Here is a 20,474-nt window from a genome sequence, read left to right as displayed (position 1 = left end):
TATTTTTCAAAGCATAGTTTTAGGCACTTTCTTATAATAGCGCTGTGTTTATTTGGTATTGTCTTGATTTATTTGGGCATTCGGACTCCGAAGCATACTTCTAGGCGCAAGTGGAAATACTAATATATTAACCCTTAGTTGACTTTATACTGTTTTATATACATATAAATTTTTTTCCTTTTGTTCTTCTTTTTTGTTTTGTTATTATCATATCTTTCTATCTTCTCGAACATGGATTGTCTTTATGAGAAATGTGATGTCACTAATATTCATGGGCGCTCTATAACGTGTTGGCTGTGTGAGGGTCACGCTCACTTAAAGTGTGCCGGACTTAATGGTAGACATTTTGACAAGATAGTGGATCGTTCGAATGGGCTCAGATGGTCATGTTTAAAGTGCAGACAATTGGACATTGACTTTTATAAGTTTTTCATTGAGACCAAAAGGGGGTTTTCGGAATTTAACAAGGAATTCTGTAGTCTTTTGGAAAGATTCCGCAAATTTGAGAACATGTTTAAGAATTTTAAATTTGATAGTATTACATCTCCCAAACGTAAGAGACCTGCACCCCGGAATATGGTCATATCTGATGAAGCGCCTTTACTGGGTCTTCCCCCTACTCCGGACTTGAATGGTCTATTTACACCAATTGTTGATGAATTACCGATTCAGACTGAGGTTTTGAATCTCTCCCTGAATGGTCCTTTGTCAACTATGGTGGTTAACGAGGACTGTCCCTCAAATGGGGCTGTGACTCCTTTGTCACAGGGTCCTCCCACGCGTATTGGTGATGTGAGTACTTCGATTCCATCGATATCCGTTGCTCCGCCTAGTCATGATGTCGGCCCTGTGCATGGTGACTTAGTACCTAATTCCGCTTCAGCAAATTCCCTTAGTGATTCTGATTTAGTTGTTGTGCCGCCACGTAAAATCGTATTTCTTTCTCGTCTTGCCAACGATACTTCTGTGGATAGAGTTTGTAACTATATACGTTCAAAGTATGTTGACTTCAGATCATGTGACTGCAACATTATTAAACTGAATAACCGTCAACAGAGGGATATTTCATCATTTAAGATCATTGTTCCGTTGAAAATGTTTGATGTATTGGTTGATTCGTCTTTCTGGCCTCCGGGTTTGCTGGTTACGGAATTTATACCCCGATCTAGACCGACCCGTCCTATTCCTGTTAATTTAGTAACGGCTTCAAAAAACTAAATCATGATATTTGTATTGTGTATCAAAACGTACGTGGTCTTAATACGAAACTTCGTCAAGTATTCCTGAACAGTCTATCATGCGAGTTTGATATTGTTATATTCACTGAGACATGGCTAAAACCAGACATTTTCGATCTGGAATTATTTTGTACAGAATTTAACGTCTATAGAAAGGATCGGTTAGCTCGTAGGGGTGGTGGTGTCTTGATAGCCGTGAGAAGCTCGTTTTTATCACATTTGCAGGATTTAAATGTCCCCCATGATATTGATTTTATTTCTGTACGCTTGAACCTCTCCCGACTGAACATTTTCATTACATGCTCATACATACCACCGAATTCTGACATGGGTATATATATGACTCACTTGGATCTTATCAGGTTGACTATGGATAGACTCACAGCTGATGACATAATTTTAGTATTTGGCGATTTTAACGTACCGAGTTTACGCTGGCTCAATTCCGTGGATGATACACTTGTACCGACCAATTTAGGAATATTTAAGGATTTTTTTGATGTTATTTCTGAATTATGCCTCGTACAGTTGAACTCAGTTACGAATTATTTTGGAAGATTTTTGGACCTCATATTTTCTAATGTATCGGATATTAATGTTTCTGGTGTTGATCCATTTGTGACACCTGAGGATGTATACCATCCTACCCTTGTATTATCTCTTAATGTTAATGGATCGATGGATAAGCTTATTAGTCAAGACTGTCTTCGATACGTACTGACTTCTCAATTCTTCACGATTTATTGTCTCGCGTTATTTGGCCACCACTTACCGGCGACCTCTCGGGCTGTTTATCGTCATTCTACGATGAGATTCATTATTGCTTCCGTCAAGCAGTGCCAATATCTCGTATGAGCGCTTATACACCCGGTCCGCCATGGTTCAGCAAAGAATTAAGAAGTCTGAGAAATCGAAAGAACAGATTGTTTAAAAGATTTAAAAGTGTCAACTCGAACTTGAATTACACGAGATATATTAATGCACGTTACTTATATCAGGAGAAGTCTAAGGAATGTTATGAAAGATATTTGGAACGTATGAGATTTAATCTTAATGCTAATCCGAGATGTTTTTATAACTTTGTGAACTCTAAGAGGAATGTGACGAGTTTTCCAAATACACTTAGGTACTTGGACAAGGAGTGTTCGGATGTTCATGGAATTGCTAACTTATTTGCTGATTTTTTTGAGAAGACTTATGTTGAGTATTCGGCCGTTGATGTATATTACCCTTACAGGATTCGCACTTTCGATACGATTCCCAATATATGGTTTACGTCTGACGAGGTGTTAAGTGCACTTTGCTCCTTGAAATTAGATTTTAGCCCTGGCACGGATGGAGTTCCTTCAGCGGTATTAAGGAACTGTGCATCCGTGTTGTGCATTCCCCTGACGAATCTATTCAATTATTCTTTGTCATCAGGTTGTTTTCCTACGTTATGGAAGGATAGCTACATTATACCCTTGTACAAGAAGGGAAATAGGACGGAGATAGAGAATTACAGGGGAATAGCCAAACTAAGTGCTATTCCGAAGCTTTTTGAACGATTGGTTACTGATAGACTCGTTCACTCGTTAAGGTCTATATTTTCGGTGTATCAACACGGTTTTATGAAAGGGAGGTCTACGTCGACAAATCTTTTGGAGTTTACCTCATATATACATGATGCATTCTCAAGGCGTAATCAAGTTGATGTTGTCTATACTGACTTCAGCAAGGCCTTTGATAAGGTTAATCATCGTCTATTGTTGTATAAGTTATCTGCGCTAGGGTTTCCTCCAGCTTTACTATGCTGGATTTCATCCTACTTGTCTGACAGGGTTCAGTGCGTTATGTTTAAGGGTCGAACATCTCGTAAGATATAGGTTACATCTGGGGTTCCTCAGGGAAGCCATATCGGACCAGTACTGTTCGCTCTTTATCTTGACGATTTGTCATCGGCCATCCATCATTCAAATATATTGATGTATGCGGATGATGTGAAATTATTTTCGTCCATTAGTACGACGGTTGACTCTTGTCGTTTACAGAGAGATCTGGATCTGGTTGTTCGCTGGTGTGACATTAATGGAATGTGTCTCAATTTCGGCAAATGCAAGAAGATGACCTTCTTTCGGTCCAATGCTTTATTGACGGAATATTATATTGACAACGTTAAATTGGAAGACGTTCAAATATTTAATGATTTAGGTGTGTTATTTGATCGCAGACTGAAGTTTGATTCTCATGTTGAGTCAATTGTCTCCAGGGCTATGTCCACACTGAGTTTCATTAAGAGATGGTCGAGGGAATTTAATGATCCTTACCTTTCGAAACGTATCTATACCTCACTTGTCCGTCCGATCCTGGAATATGCGTCTGTCGTTTGGTCTCCCAGTTATCAATGTTATGTTGATAGAGTTGAATCGGTTCAGAAGAGATTTCTACTTTTTGCGTTACGTGGTTTAGGTTGGACTGATCCTCTGGATCTCCCTCCTTATGTAAATCGCTTGAAATTGATAGATTTACCGACTCTGGAGCGAAGACGTTTAGTGTTTGATGTAATTTTTATTAGTAGACCCCTGAAAGGTGAGATTAACTCACAGCAATTGATTAGTAAACTTGACATTAATGTTCCTTCACGTGTTACGCGACAATACATTCCATTGAAACTACCCGTCGTTAGAAATAATTACGAGGAACACAGTTCCTTTTACCGCCTCTGTAGACATTACAATGAATTTAGCAACGTATTTGATTTATCTGATCCGATTCATATTGTTAAACGAGTTTTGATACACGTCGTCCAGCATCGTACACCACTTTAAGCTTTGCCATGGAACTTCGTTATAATTCTACCTAAGTCTTTTCCCCGTACCCTGGAAAATTGGCTGTCTCGAGAACTGTTCCAGTAAAATTCTCTCCTGTTCTGATCGCATCACTGTTCCTGCCTTCCAAGTTGTTCCTGCTAACCTATATCATCTGTCAGCAAATTGTTCCTGCCTCTACCGTTCTATTTGTCTCTTCAATTTACTGCTTCCTGATTGTTGTCTCACCAATTCCTATAATCTGATGGATTCGATTGTTCCTGTCACCAGCTTACATTTGTGTTCCCGTTTGTGACAATCCCGTTATTATGCCAACGTACACCAGTTTTTTTTCTTCTCAACTTCTTTTTTTCTGGTCGTAATTGTCACATTTTAAAGAAGTTGAGGCTATCTATTTTTGTTCATTTTATCCAGTTTTTTTATCGTTACATAATTTTTTTTCTGGTCCGCATTTCTTGTTTAACGTTAAAGTATATATAAACCTATTGTACTAATGAATTTATCTTCAAGCTGGCTTACCATAGCTGAATGAATAAATAAATAAATAAATAAATAAATAAATATTAAATTTTTATAATGAAACTTCGAAATGTGGATTATTAAAGATTTACAGCCAGAAACAGTGATTGATATAAACGAAATGGACTGAGCTTTGGGATAAAAAATTATTTATACCCTGCGCCACACGGTGGAACAGGGTATTATAAGTTAGTGCATATGTTTGTAACACCAAGAAGGAGACGAGATAGACACATGGTGTCTTTGGCAATAATGCTCGGGGTGGTTCCCTGAGTCGATATAACCATGTCCGTCTGTCCGTCCGTCCGTCCGTCTGTCTGTGAACACATTTTTGTGATCAAAGTCTAGGTCGCAGTTTAGGTTCAATCGACTTCAAATTTGGCACATGTTCCTGTTTTGGGTCAGAATAGAACCCTATTGATTTTGGTAGAAATCGGTTCAGATTTAGATATAGCTCCCATATATATCTTTAGCCCGATATGCACTTATATGGATCCAGAAGCCAGAGTTTTATCCCGATTTGCTTGAAATTTTGCACATGGAGTACAATTTGTAGTGTAGTCATGTGTGCCATATTTGGTTGAAATCGGTTCAGATTTAGATATAGCTCCCATATATATCTTTCGCCCGATATGGACTAATATGGTCCTAGAAGCTAGCGGTTTGGCCCAATTTGCTTGAAATTTTGCACTAGCAGTACAACTAGTAGTGTAGTAAAGTGTGCCAAATTTGATTGAAATCGGTTCAGATTTAGATATAGCTCCCATATATAGCTATCGCCCGATTTACACTCATATGACCACAGAGGCCAATTTTTAACTCCGATTTTGTTGACATTTTGCAAAGGGAGTAGAATTAGCATTGTAGCTATGCATGCCAAATTTGATTGAAATCGGTTCAGATTTAGATATAGCTCCCATATATATGTTTTTCTGATTTCGACAAAAATGGTCAAAATACGAACATTTTCCTTTTAAAATCGCCTCTGTTTAGTCGAAAAGTTGTAAAAATGACTCTAATTTTCCTAAACTTCTAATGTATATATATCGAGCGATAAATCATAAATAAAAGTTTGTGAAGTTTCCTTAAAATTGCTTCATATTTAAATCTTTCCCATATTTTTTTACTATCATTGTGTTTCACCCTAGTGCATTAGCCGACTTAAATTTTGAGTCTATAGAATTTGTAAAAGTCTATCAAATTCTATCCAGATCGAGTGATATCTAAATGTATGTATTTGGGATAAACCTTTATATATAGCCCCCAACACATTTAACGGATGTGATATGGTATCGAAAATTTAGATCTACAAAGTGGTGCAGGGTATAATATAGTCGGCCCCGCCCGACTTTAGACTTTCCTTACTTGTTTTTTATTGGAAAAATAAAAATTTTGTAATAAAAAAACTGTTTTTGGTATAAAAATTTGAAATTTTGGAAGGAATTCAAAAACTCTAACAAAAGAAGAACGTGGAGTCAAGTATAAACATACATAAATAATTTTATAATATAAACATAAATTTATTTATTTATAGCATTGAACACCATTTTAAATGCATTTAAAACTTATCGTGTTTTGTACTTAATTTCATTTTTACCTTTAAGACCGGTATTAAGTGGGCATTATCGCTCTAAAACGACCATGTTTTGCCTTTTACTTTTCTTTAATAATTCATTTTAAAGAAAATAAACTTTTTCAATTGTTTTAGCTGCAAAACTCGAACTTAATGCCCGCTTTTATATTTGAAGGTGTCCGTCAACTCCTTGTGGACTACTTATTAATAAAGAGGAACTAAACTTTGTTTTTATGCATGTTACTGTGTAATTTTTCACTATTTCCTCCTTATTTCATTTTACTGTCCCAACTCTAAAAAGAGTATAATGCCCTTTCGTTATTTTTATGAAGATCCGCTTGTAATTTTTGTATATTTTCCACCGTTTTTTTTTTTATTTCCTTTGCCTGAAATTTTTGACATACTCCTCGGACGTTCATTGCCGTATCTACACATTGTTAACCAGCGGGGCTATAGCCCCCCTATCTATACTACAGTAACAATATATAATGGAAAATCATATATAGGTTTTCACATTCTAGGGGAGGGATAATTTTTTTTGGAGGGGGCTAAACCCTCCCCCCAGAGGCCTTACTACGCTTATGCGGACATTCCGATTTCTTTTAACGAACCAAGAAAAAAATTGTGCCCATATGCCAAAATGATAAACAAAACACATGTCCACACATACATAAAATGATGCTCTCAAGGCGAAAACACATGCTGTTTTTTTACAAGGGTCTATTCTCTTGGTTCCCAATATATATTCTCTTTATAATAATATTCAAATTAAATACAATTTAGACTTAAGCATATCAAATCATATATATGTTTAGTCGAAATTTGTAAATTTAAATATGTTTCCATTCCAACATATTTTTTTATGAAACATTCATGCCCCAAACATAATATATTCTAACATATTAACATAGATGTCCCAAACATTTTGTGTTAATTTAGGAACATTACATGTTTGCACTTAAATATATTGTGCTTAAAAATTGTGCCCGAAACACATTTTGTTTATATCGGAACATATGAAAAACATATTTTTTTAACAGTGTAATTCTACGTCAACCGTCGAACTGAACGGACGTGTTTTCTAATAGCGGAGTATTTCATCGTAATAAGTACTTATTACGAATTTCACGTGTGGTGGAAATAATAAACAACCATGCAGCGAAATTCAAAGTCATCCACTGGGTTGCTAACTTCAGGGCCCAGTGGACGGGTAACGACTGAAGTTATAAATTTGGGCAGCGACCAAGAGTCAGGCCCAATTAGTCGACCTGTAGACGGGTCGACTGGCGGTGACACTTTGGCAAGTCGAACCTTTTCTAAGGTGACGACATCAAAAGGAGGCAATCCCTCTCGAAAGAGATTCAAGGAACGAAGAAATGCTTTGTTTATCCTAAAGAAATTAGGATCAGTCGACCCAAGCACGTTGTCGGCTAAGCAAAGCGATTCCTTAAAATGGGCTCAAGGAATTCTTGAAGCTGGAAAAAGGGAACGATCACCGGATGAGCTGCCATCCTCTAAACGGGATCAAAGATCGTTTGCCTCAGTTGCAAAAGACAGCCTTGTGATGGCTATTATTAATAAAGGAGCATTGGACGGTATGATTCCAAGGCAAAAATGGGGGGAAATTGAGAACGCGATGTCTGGTGTCTACTCAGAGGTGCGAAAAAAGTTTCCGGACCAAGTCCTCGACGGCAAGATGCTGGATGGTATCAAGGACGATATAAGTTAATAGCTTTTGCAGACCAGGGGTCTATGGATTGCTTTAAAGCTGCATTGATGCTAATTGGTGAAGTTTGGGAAGGAGCCGCTTTGGAGTTAGTCGATAAAAAAGACATACCGGCTAAACCTAGAGCACATGCATGGATACCGGCAAACCCTCCTGATCCTGAGTCAATACTAGAGAGACTAAAATAATGTAACCCAGATCTTCCAACCGCCGATTGGAAGGTTGGTCGTTTGGATGAGGTGGATGGACCAAGACGACATGCGGTGTTTATATTAAACATAGAGTCGCTGCCACATCTAGCCCAGACCCAAGGACGCGTAAGTTATGGCTTTCATGATATCCATATGAAGGTATACAAAAGCGATCAGCCAAAGGATTCCGAAACGGACAAGCCTCCGGTAGAGTCAGCAGTGAAAAAATCTCCTAGCGAAGCGGAAGGAGACATAGAACCTGCAGACTATGGCGAAAATCATATGCGGGAAGTTTCTACAGGGCCAAGCCTCACCAAAGCTGAACCGCGGATTGTTGTGAGAGTCACCGAGATCTTTGAAGAGGAAGCCCTTGATGACTCAATTGAAGCGGCTGATGTGACGGTGGTTGAAAATTTGGATGGTTCTACGGTTCCTCCAGATAAATCTTCACCATTGTAAGGCCGCTTGTGCTGCCTTAAAAGTTCTCCTGATGAAAGGAGACATAGATATAGTTCTTATTCAAGAACCATACATATATAAGAACAAGATCTGTGAATTAAGCACTCCGGGTTTCAAACTATTGCATAATACCAGTAACGATATAAATCGAGCATGTATAATTGCTAAAAACGAACTAAACTTGTTACTGCTTCCTTCATTGAGCAATGCAGACACTGTCGTAGCCAGTGTAGAGATATCCACATGCAAATATTGGGTATCTTCGGTCTACATGGGACATGATAGGGAGATGCCACCCTGTGCTGTTAAGACCTTAGTTGAGGAGTCACTAAAAACAAAGACAAAACTCATTATGGGATGCGATGCAAATGCACATCATAGTATTTGGGGAAGTAGTGATACTAATGCAAGGGGAGAGTCGCTAATAGAGTTTATTTTGCGTACTAACCTGGTAGTTTGCAATAAGGGAGAATCACCAACCTTCGTCACCAGAAACAGGCAAGAGGTTTTGGACGGTGTAACAGAGGCTCAGCGATCATTTCCTATCGAGGAAATTGTGTCGGAATCTAGAATAAAATGGGCTTTAAATAGCTTTGGACCATTCAAATCCCCCGGACCTGATGGAATTACTCCGGCGGAGTTACAGGCAGTGGCTGAAAGAATTATCCCCTGGTTGACGGTGATATATAAACGATGTGTAAACTTAGCATATATTCCAGAAAAGTGGAGGGAAACAAAAGTCGTCTTCATACCTAAAGCAGGAAAAGCCTCTCACTCGAGTGCGAAGGATTTCCGACCAATCAGCTTATCCTCATTCCTACTTAAGACCCTGGAGAGGATGATAGACATGTATCTTAGAACTATCATGGATTCAAGTTTGCTCTTGAAACGACAGCATGCATACTCGAAGGGCAGGTCTACTGAGACCGCATTGCATGAACTGGTCAGCTTTATTGAAAGCTCACTATCTGTCAAAGAATACACAATCGTGGCGTTTCTAGACATCGAAGGGGCGTTCAATAATGTCCATCCGAGCTCGATATTAAATGGACTGACAACTCTGAATGTTGATCCAGGTATACCTAGGCTGTTAGACGAACTTCTAATAAAGAGACGTATTTCAGCCACACTAGGGCAAGCAAACATACAAAGGTATGTGAACAGAGGCACTCCCCAAGGAGGAGTTCTATCACCTCTTCTTTGGAATGTTGCTATAAACAACCTTCTGGTTTCTCTAGAAAAAGAAAGGATAAAAGTGGTGGCATACACTGAAAAAAATATTGTCGTGAGGTCAAAGATTTCATGTCTTTAAAATACGAATGCAAATTTTGCTTAGCATAGAAGACGCATTTCTCTACTATAAAGTTTTTTTCCTTGACCAAAGGTCGATAAACTTTTCAATGAAGTCGTATTGCCTTATAATTAAGTGATTTGATGTAAAAATGGATATCATAACATGAAAGATAAAATGTTTGGGCTAAGGTCAACTTGACTTTAATAATTTAGAAAAAATCTTTAAATTTAATGAAATTGTCTTTAAATTTGTTGTCTTTTTGCATCTTAACTACAAAGCAAAAAATCGTTCAAATATAGGACATGTTTTTCAACACTTTATTTTAAAAACGTTTTTTACTTGAAACACAGCATAATTTCTACTAGAAGTCGAGTCTTAATTTGGAAAATAAAGTCGTCGTTAACTTGTTTTTAAAGGAATTTGATAACATATGAAGAAAAAAAGCTGAAAAAGCGAAAAATTGAAATTTGCTTCCTAGAAGCAAGTACACAAAACCCGATTTTAAAAGAGAATTGTGTCTTAAAAGTATCCTTACTTGTATTCTCCGCTTCTTTGGCTCGGAATCAATACCAAATTGTTTAAAGTAAAGACAAAATCTTTGGAACCGGGTATGCTTTTTTTTTCAGTGTACGCAGATGATGTGGCGCTAGCAGTCAGGGGAAAATTCCCATCCACAATCAGAGATATTATATGAGAGCTCTCCGGATGACTGAGAAATGGGCGAAAGATAATGGTCTTGGTGTAAATCCAGCAAAGACAGAACTAGTCATGTACTGCAAAGATCGCAAAACTCCCACGGTTAGGCCCATTTCCTTAGGGGGTACTGAAATTCCCTTTGGTGAGTGTGCAAAATACCTTGACGTTATTTTGGACAGGAAGCTGAATTTTAGGCTTAATATTGAAGAGAGGGCGAGAAAAGCCACGGTAGCTTTGTACTCGTGCAAAAAGGCAATAGGGAAAAAGTGGGGACTAAAACCAAAAATTGTGCATTGGCTATACACGGCAGTAGTTAGACCTATAATGCTATATGGTGTTCTAGTCTGGTGGCCGGCACTTCACCAGCCGACAAGTTTAGACAAAGTTCAGCGTATGGCGTGCTTGTGTATCTCAGGTGCATTCAGCAAGACAGGAACAAACTCCCTTAATGTCATACTGCATCTATTGCCTTTAGACATTTTGGCCAAACAGTCAGCTGCAACAACGGCTGTGCGGTTGCGCGAGCTATCGCTGTGGTCGGAAAAAAGTTACGGTCACAGTTCGGTCCTCAAAATAATGCCAGATGTGCCAAACGTAGTGGATTACACTTTGGCGAGTCCACTTTTCGACAAAAAGTTTGAGACACTAATTCCCAACAGTGAGGCGTGGTGTACACGGACCCCGGGGAATAAAAGATATATAGATTTCTACACTGATGGCTCCAAATTGGATGGCCAAGTGGGTTTCGGAGTATATTCTAAAGATCTGGAACTTCGAATAGCGAAAAGATTACCTAATCACTGTAGTGTTTTTCAGGCTGAAATATTAGCAATAAGAGAGGTGATGAATTGGCTGAGAAGTAATGTTCCAACAAATATTGGCATTAATATATACTCAGACAGTCAACCTGCAATAAAATCCTTGGACTCTGTGTTCCTTAACTCGAAAACGGCCATAGACTGCCGCAAATCTCTCAACGAGATGGCTGAGCAGTACAATATTCACCTAATATGGGTGCCTGGCCATAGGAACATACCGGGGAACTGCGAAGCAGATGTGTTAGCAAGGCTAGGAACTACCTTACATATTCCAGGGGAACTTGAATCTGTTGGTATGCCTCTGGCCACCTGCAAGCTCTTACTGCGTGAGAAGGCTGTTATGATGGCCAATATTCGATGGGAAAATTGCAAGGGTTGTAACGACACCAAGCAAATATGGCCCCATTTAAACTTAAACCGCACACTAGATATGCTAGTGTTCTCAAGGCGTCAGATAGCACTCCTAATATCTGCTATAACGGGTCGCTGCCAGATAGGCGAATTTGCAAAAACTATAGGTGCGAAGTATAATGACTATTGTATAATCTGTCATGACGTGGAGGAAAAGGAATCAATTAAACACCTCTTGTGTGAGTGTCCTGCTTTTTGTGTAAGGCGTAAGCGAATTTTAGGAGCATATAGCTTTAGATTTCTGGCTGACCTGGAAAACGTTAACTTAAGCAGTTTGTTAATGTTTTTGGAGCAGTCTGGTTGGTTCCACAAAAGTAAATAATAGAGAAGGTTCAGTGGTTAAGACTAGAAGTGCCCATATATAATAGGTACTTTTAGTTAAATGTGGTATCACAATGGACTGAATAGTCTAAGTGAGCCTGAAATTTAATCGGGCTGCCACTTTAACCTAACCTAACCTACTCCCTGTACAAAATTTCAACAAATTTCGAGTAAAAACTTGGCCTCTTTGGTCATATGAGTCTAAATCGGGCGAAAGATATATATGGGAGCTATATCTAAATCTGAACTAATTGTTCTCCTAATGCAAAATTTTAAGCAAATTGCGCTAAAACTATGGCTTCTGTGATCATATAAGTCCAAATCGGGACTTAAATCTGAATCGATTTCAATAAAATTTAGCACACTTGACTTTACTGCTAATTGTAATCCTAGTGCAAAATTTCAACCAAATCAGGGTAAATCTCAGGCGTCTGGGCCCATATAAGTGCATATCGGAAGAATGATATATATGGGAGCTATATCCAAATCTGAACCGATTTCAATAAAATTTGGCACACTTGACTTTACTACTAATTGTTCTCCTAGTGCAAAATTTCAACCAAATTGGGGTAAAACTTTGGCTTCTGGCCCCATATAAGTACATATCGGGCGAACGATATATATGGGAGCTATATCTAACTCTGAACCGATTTCTTCCAAAATCAATATGGTTCTATTCTGATCCAAAACACATAGTTGTGTCAAATTTGAATTCGATTGGGCTTAAATTGCGATCTAGACTTTGATTATAAAAATGTGTTCACAGACAGGCGGACATGGCTATATCGACTCAGGAACCCACCCTGAGCATTTTTGCCAAAGACACCATGTGTCTATCTCGTCTCCTTCTGGGTATTGCAAACATATGCACTAAATTATAAAACCCTGTATAGGGTATAACTATTTATTTATGTGGCATAAACATTTACCATTTATTATACCCTTCACCACTACTGTGGTACAGGGTATAATAAGTTTGTGCATTTGTATGTAACGCCAAGAAGGAGTAATCATAGACCAACCTTTTAGTATACGGATCGGCTTAGAATTAAATTCTGAGTCGATTTAGCGATGTCCGTCTGTCTGTCTGTCCGTCTGTCTGTCTGTCTGTCTGTTGATGTATTTTTGTGTGCAAAGTACAGCTCGCAGTTTTAGTCCGATTGTCCTAAAATTTGGTATAGGGTCCTCTTTCGGCTCAAAGACGATCCCTATTGATTTTGGAAAAAATCGGTTCAGATTTAGATATAGCTGCCATATATATTTTTCACCGATCTGGTTATAATTGGCGTGTATATCAACCGATCTTCCTCAAATTCCGTACATCCGAATATTTTATGAGTCTCGAAAAACTTGCAAAATATCAGCAAAATCGGTTCAGATTGAGATATAGCTCCCATATATAGCTTTCGCCCGATTTACACTCATTTGCCCACAGAGGCCAATTTTTTGCTCCGATTTAGTTGAAATTTTGCATAGGGAGTAGAATTAGCGTTGTAACTATGCGTGCCAAATTTGCTTGAAATCGGTTCAGATTTGGATATATCTCCCATATAAAGCTTTCGCCCGATTTACACTCATATGACCACAGAGGCCAATTTTTAACTCCGATTTAGTTGAAATTTTGCACAGGAAGTAGAATTAGCATTGTAGCTATGCGTGCCAAATTTGGTTGAAATCGGTTCAGATTTAGATATAGCTCCCATATATATGTTTTTCTGATTTCGACAAAAATGGTCAACATTTTCCTTGTAAAATCGCCACTGCTTAGTCGAAAAGTTGTAAAAATGACTCTAATTTTCCTAAACTTCTAATACATATATATCGAGCGATAAATCATAAATAAACTTTTTCGAAGTTTCCTTAAAATTGCTTCAGATTTAAACGTTTCCCATATTTTTTTTACTAACATTGTGTTCCACCCTAGTACATTAGCCGACTTAAATTTTGAGTCTAAAGATTTTGTAGAAGTCTATCAAATTCTTCCAGATCGAGTGATATTTAAATTTATGTATTTGGGACAAACCTTTATATATAGCCCCCAACACATTTGACGGATGTGATATGGTATCGAAAATTTAGATCTACAAAGTGGTGCAGGGTATAATATAGTTGGCCCCGCCCGACTTTAGACTTTCCTTACTGGTTTTTGGTATAACTTTGTTCAGAACAACTAATTTTATTTTTGGAACATAGCAAATTATTCTTGTGATTCCATTCGTTGCAACCATAGTACTGCATCATCAATAGCACTGCCTCCTTTATATTTACCATGAAATGACAGCATAATTTGTGTTTATTATCCCGGTGCCCAGTAAAAAGAAACGATTGTAAAATGAACTTCGCTAAATAGAGCTTTATTTGTTAACATTATTCTATAAATTTCATGTTATATACATTATTTCTATTCAATCATGTAGTAGGGGGCGGCTAGGTGGTGGTTGCTAGTTTATTACGAAAATACCACTCCATGTTATTTTTATTTCGTCAATCGATCGTATAACAATTTTAAATAACAACGCGAACCACTTTTGCATTATAATTTAGCACAAATCATTTGAATAAATAAATAATTTCTTAATTCACATTACAAATGGCGCCATGTTTTCAAACTAACTAATCTCAACATATGGAAGGATTTAACACGACCTTATTAGGGACTATGCGCTTTATGTCAGTTTTTCAACTCGAAAAAAAAAAACAAAAAACAAAGTACCACAAACGAAAAAATATTTCGGTAGTTTTTTGCATTTTTGGTTTTGTATGGGATTTCGCTGCGCAAACCGAACATAGTACCTACCTTAGCCCTTTCGACCCCGAATTTTTATAGGTATCGCTAAAATTATTTTTTTACTTTTAATCATGTTGAAGTCATTTAAGAAGCGTCTAGCCAAAATTTCGGGTCGCCACGCCCATTCGTTTAGGCGGTAGAGAATGTTGCCTGTGATCAACTTTGGGCAATTGTGACTACAAACTATTTTGTTTTGTAATGATAGACGTATTACGTTTTATTAGATTTTTGTTAAGTTTTTTGTTATTTTACAGTAAATATATACTTAGACGTGAGCGGAATTTCAATCACGCTCAAACACATTCACGAAGAAATATTTGTACTCACGCATGCCATGTGGGTAGGAATTCACGGTCACGAAATGAAAAGTCATACTCGCACACGCTCACACATGAACAATGTTTATGTCTCACACTTTCGCACGATTCACGACAATTTTCGTAATTCAGATTTGTCGTGAGATTGTCGTAAGTCACGAATATTTTCGGAACACGACAAATAAAATTCTGGTAATTAACGAAATTTCTCGTGACTCACGCTATTGAAATCTTAAGCGTGATCAAATATGTAAAGGTGATTAAAATCGGTGAGCTTGAATTTAATTGTGAACGTGAATTTGTTCGTGATTGTGACTTTTTGTGTCTGTTTTACCGTGAGTGCGAATTTTATCGTGAATATGAATTTTATTGTTAACGTGAATTTTATCTTGAGCGTGAGTTGGATCGTGAGCGTGGGTTGGATCGTGAAAGTACATTTTTATCGGAAGCGTGATTTCGGAGAAAGTTTACTCACTCACAATCACGAACACAATTTGATTTTTACTCACGCTCACGCGCCACACATTTTTCTTTAATCCTGTTCACGCACATTCACGAGGTTTCGTTTAAATTTCATTAACGAGATTTGGTTTAAATTTCATTCACGGCTTCCCGTGAATCACGCGTGACTAACGAAAATGTTTTGTTTTTTTTTTGTTTTTAACCCATGTCAATTTAACTGGCGGTGTAAAAAACCAAAGTATTATAAAGCAACAATATTCGTGCTAATCCACTAGTATGTTGCCAAGAAGTGGCTTCCTCCCTTTTTACGATTCCTTCCAAATTCCCCACTGCACTGCAGATATGTTTTCCACATCATCGCCGCATTTCTCGTCACTGGGACATCCCAATTGAAGTTCAAAATTTTTTCAAAATCATTGTTTTTCAAACCTTTCTTCTCCAGGTCTTATGTTCAAAAATATGTAATTTTACTACCACAATTGCCCAAAGTTGCCCACAGGCAACTTTTCAATTTTAAAAATTTCCCATCAGTTGTTTTTTTTTTCAATTCTAATATTTGACTTCCAGAAATATTTTATTTGACATGTACTACAATAGATTTAATAAAAACTTTAGTTGTAATTTTTTAGTTGTAATTTTTGAAAAAAAGTCTCATGTAGGTTAGGTTAGGTTAAAGTGGCAGCCCGAATAAATTTCAGGCTCACTTAGACTATTCAGTCCATTGTGATACCACATTTAACTAAAAGTACCTATTACATTTGGGCACTTCTAGCCTTAACCACTGAACCTTCTCCATTATTTACTTTTGTGGAACCAACCAGATTGCTCCAAAAACATTAACAAACTGCTTAAGTTAACGTTTTCCAGGTCAGCCAGTAATCTAAAGCTATATGCTCCTAAAATTCGCTTACTCCTTACACAAAAAGCAGGACACTCACACAAGAGGTGTTTAATTGATTCCTTTTCCTCCACGTCATGACAGCTTATACAATAGTCATTATACTTCGCACCTATAGTTATAGCAGATATTAGGAGTGCTATCTGACGCCTTGAGAACACTAGCATATCTAGTGTGCGGTTTAAGTTTAAATGGGGCCATATTTGCTTGGTGTCGTTACAACCCTTGCAATTTTCCCATCGAATATTGGCCATCATAACAGCCTTCTCACGCAGTAAGAGCTTGCAGGTGGCCAGAGGCATACCAACAGATTCTAGTTCCCCTGGAATATGTAAGGTAGTTCCTAGCCTTGCTAACACATCTGCTTCACAGTTCCCCGGTATGTTCCTATGACCAGGCACCCATATTAGGTGAATATTGTACTGCTCAGCCATCTCGTTGAGAGATTTGCGGCAGTCTATGGCCGTTTTCGAGTTAAGGAACACAGAGTCCAAGGATTTTATTGCAGGTTGACTGTCTGAGTATATATTAATGCCAATATTTGTTGGAACATTACTTCTCAGCCAATTCACCACCTCTCTTATTGCCAATATTTCAGCCTGAAAAACACTACAGTGATTAGGTAATCTTTTCGCTATTCGATTTTCCAGATCTTTAGAAAATACTCCGAACCCCACTTGTCCATTCAATTTGGAACCATCAGTATAGAAATCTATATATCTTCTATTCCCCGGGGTTAGTGTACACCACGCCTCACTGTTGGGAATTAGAGTTTCAAACTTTTTGTCGAAAAGTGGTTTTGCCAGGGTGTAATCCACTACGTTAGGCACATCTGGCATTACTTTGAGGACCGAACTATGACCGTACATTTTTTCCGACCACAGCGATAGCTCGCGCAACCGCACAGCCGTTGTTGCAGCTGACTGGGGACAGCACATACACAGCAGCTGACTGGGGACAGCACATACACAAAGAAAACAAGATGTTATTAATTTCGTTCATCAACAGGTACGAGTTTGACAACGGGCCTTGTAATGATACAACTTCCTACCCTGATGTTAACAACTCGCACCTAGTTGTCGGGGCCTAAGTGATCTTTTCGATTCTACCTACTTCCCACTCTGGTGGTGGCAAATTATCTTTCCTGATTACTACCACTTGTTTCGCTAATGGAGTTCAACGAGATATTCCTCTTTCCACCGTTTGGCGAAAGAGTGATAAAGGACCTTAAGTTTCTGCCATCTATTCACATAACTTAACGACTCAATTGTCGTGTCGGGCTCCGGTGGGGAGAGAAGGGCAGAACCTATAAGGAAGTGTCCTGGGGTTAAAGGGGCCAAATCGGTAGGATTGTCGCTCATAGGACTAAGGGGCCTTGAATTAAGACATGCCTCGATTCTGGCTAATATAGTGCTGAACTCCTCAAAAGTGAACTTCTGAGATTGAGACACCTTCTTAAGATGAGTCTTGAAACTCTTAACTCCTGCCTCCCAAAGACCACCCATATGTGGCGCACCAGGGGGAATAAATTTCCATTCTAATAATTGGAAGGCATTAATCGAAATAAGATTTTGCTTCACTTCAGAAAGAAATCGGGCTTGGTCTCTGCCAAGAACATTAGAAGCTCCTACAAAAGATGTCCCATTATCAGAAAACATCTTAGAAGGACAACCTCTTCGGGAAAAACCCGAGTAAATGCAGCAATAAAACAATCAGTCGACATATCATTTGTCGCTTCCAAATGAATTGCCTTAGCCGCAAAGCAGACAAACACAAGCACATATCCTTTAGTGATACGGCAACCTCTACCAATGTAGGTCTTAATATCAAAGGGGCCTGCAAAGTCGACTCCAGTGCATGTAAACGGGCGAGACAATGTAGTTTTCTCAGGGGGAAGAACGGCCATAATTTGGTCGACAGTTTTCTTCGGAAACAATACGCATGCACGGCAATTGTGGATGATTGTTCTGACGAGATTCTTCAGTCTGGGCACCCAAAATTCTAATCTCATCAATCTCAACATTAATGAATTTTCACCATGTACCGTATTCTTGTGAATATACTCCAGGTACAATCTGGTAAAACGGGCATCATAGGGTAAAATTTTGGGGAATCTCTCGTCATAGGTGAGAGTAGGGGAACGCGCAAGTCTACCATTCATCCGCATAAATCCAACAGAATCTATAAACGGATTCAAATTCAACAGAGGGCTCTTTTGAGACAACTGCGCATTGTTCTCCAGCGCCACATATTCAGGGAAATGACGACGCTGGCAGTGGACGACAAGACGACCTTTCACAAAGTTGATTTCATCCTGTTCCAAATTGAAGGATGAATGCGTCTGTGTCGATCCAAACTTCGGGTGTATTCGATGAAAGAATTTGAACACATATGCCAAAACTCTCAGGGCTCTGGATACATCAGAGAAACGGGCCAAAATATCCTCAGGAGGGGATAATTGGTTCAAATTGACTCGAATCGGTTTAGTCTCAAGATTCGTCATGATTCTAAACGTAGATTTTGGCCATTCGGAGCGAGGGCGACATAGCCAAGCTGGACCTTTCCACCAAAGGTTATTCGTTAGAAGATCGCGCGCTGACGAACCTCTCGAGGCTATATCAGCGGAATTATCTTATGATAGAACATGATGCCAATTATTAGTACCGATCTTAGTAGAGATGTTAGCTACTCGATTAGCAACAAACGTAGGCCAGTGGGAGCTTCTGAAGCCACGACAAAACTATTGTCGAATCAGTCCAATAGAATCTCTCAATTTCTGGGAGACTCAGCTCGGAGCGTATAGTCTCAACCATATCAGCCAATAGAGTTGCACCGCAGAGGGCAAGGATTCAACCTTGATTGGCGCTACCTTAGTTCGTGCTGCGAGTAGATGCGTGACATAATCACCTGGGGCGTTTTTAATTCGGACGTATAGTGAAGCAGCATATGCTTTCTCAGAAGCATCACAAAATGCATGAAGCTGAACTTCATGGTCTGGGCTGAAACCAACCCATCGGGGATCTCTATCCGTTCGATTTCACTATAGTCGTCCAAAAACGCAAACCATCTCTTCAGAGTCATGGGTTTCAAACATTCGTCCCAATATGTTTTGTCTTTCCAAATTTGTTGCATTATAATCTTAGCAACTTTAATCTTAGGGGCCATCCAACCGGCTGGGTCAAACAATTTAGCAAACTCAGACAAAACAGCTCGTTTGGTAACGGAAGATCTAGTAGGGGCTGAAACCAACTTGAAAAAGCACCTTTTCCAGCGTTCCAACGTAAACCCAGAGTCTTGGCGGTACTCTCATTGGAAATATTCAAAAAATCATTATCCAATAAATATTCGGGGGGTAAATCTAACAAAAGGCCTTGCACATTAGAAGTCAATTTTCGTAGATTAAACCCAGCAGAACCTAGAACTTCTATAAGTTCATCACGGCTCTTCATGGCATCATCTAAACTGTGAGCTCCTGCCAAAATATCATCGACATACATCTGCGAACGTATTATCTTCGCAGCTATCGGGAACTCACCCTTAACGTCATCAGCCAGTTTAAGTAGGGTCCGAATAGCTAAATATGGGGCACAGTTCACACCAAATGTGACCGTGTTCAATTCGAAATCTCGAATCACATCATCAGGGGCTAAACGGAAAACAATTCGCTGATGTGACGCTTGATCGGGGTGAATCAGAATTTGTCTATACATCTTCTCGATGTCAGCATTGAAGACAAATCTAAATAATCTCCATCGGAGAATCAAAACAATTAGATTTGCTTGTAGAACGGGTCCAGTATACAATACGTTATTAAGACTACCGCCATTAGAAGTGGGACTGGAAGCATTAAATACCACACGTAATTTAGTGGTGGCGCTGTCAGGCTTGAAAACAGCGTGGTAGGGTAAATAATACACAGTATCAGAAGAATTTACCTTATTCTCATCAACCATGAC

The 20,474-nt window shown here is 38.7% G+C and overlaps 5 protein-coding genes across 5 annotated transcripts; 3 read left to right on the top strand and 2 right to left on the bottom strand.

Moving 5' to 3' along the window:
* The first annotated feature begins 231 nt into the window (after positions 1 to 231).
* On the top strand, positions 232 to 1,218 carry LOC142230024 (uncharacterized). Its single transcript, XM_075300637.1, has one exon. The coding sequence runs from the start codon at positions 232 to 234 to the stop codon at positions 1,216 to 1,218; it is 987 nt and encodes a 328-aa protein (XP_075156752.1).
* A 389-nt stretch (positions 1,219 to 1,607) lies between these two features.
* Positions 1,608 to 3,103, top strand: LOC142230014 (uncharacterized). The gene is made up of 2 exons (XM_075300628.1): positions 1,608 to 1,871; positions 1,934 to 3,103. The coding sequence occupies exons 1-2, from the start codon at positions 1,608 to 1,610 to the stop codon at positions 3,101 to 3,103; spliced, it is 1,434 nt and encodes a 477-aa protein (XP_075156743.1).
* A 99-nt stretch (positions 3,104 to 3,202) lies between these two features.
* LOC142230007 (uncharacterized) lies at positions 3,203 to 4,045 on the top strand. Its single transcript, XM_075300616.1, has one exon. The coding sequence runs from the start codon at positions 3,203 to 3,205 to the stop codon at positions 4,043 to 4,045; it is 843 nt and encodes a 280-aa protein (XP_075156731.1).
* Positions 4,046 to 18,145: 14,100 nt separating this feature from the next.
* Positions 18,146 to 19,021, bottom strand: LOC142229996 (uncharacterized). Its single transcript, XM_075300604.1, has one exon. It carries the CDS (start codon positions 19,019 to 19,021, stop codon positions 18,146 to 18,148), a length of 876 nt encoding a protein of 291 aa, XP_075156719.1.
* A 362-nt stretch (positions 19,022 to 19,383) lies between these two features.
* LOC142229987 (uncharacterized) lies at positions 19,384 to 20,471 on the bottom strand. The gene is made up of 2 exons (XM_075300594.1): positions 19,799 to 20,471; positions 19,384 to 19,757 (listed from the first exon to the last, which is right to left on the bottom strand). Exons 1-2 carry the CDS (start codon positions 20,469 to 20,471, stop codon positions 19,384 to 19,386), a joined length of 1,047 nt encoding a protein of 348 aa, XP_075156709.1.
* Between the last annotated feature and the right edge of the window lie 3 nt (positions 20,472 to 20,474).

The sequence above is a fragment of the Haematobia irritans genome, chromosome 1 (assembly GCF_050003625.1).
Source record: "Haematobia irritans isolate KBUSLIRL chromosome 1, ASM5000362v1, whole genome shotgun sequence".
Taxonomy (NCBI): Eukaryota; Metazoa; Arthropoda; class Insecta; order Diptera; family Muscidae; genus Haematobia; species Haematobia irritans.
The sequence above is the reverse complement of the archived record's forward strand: the minus strand, read 5'-3'. Positions and strand labels throughout refer to the sequence as shown.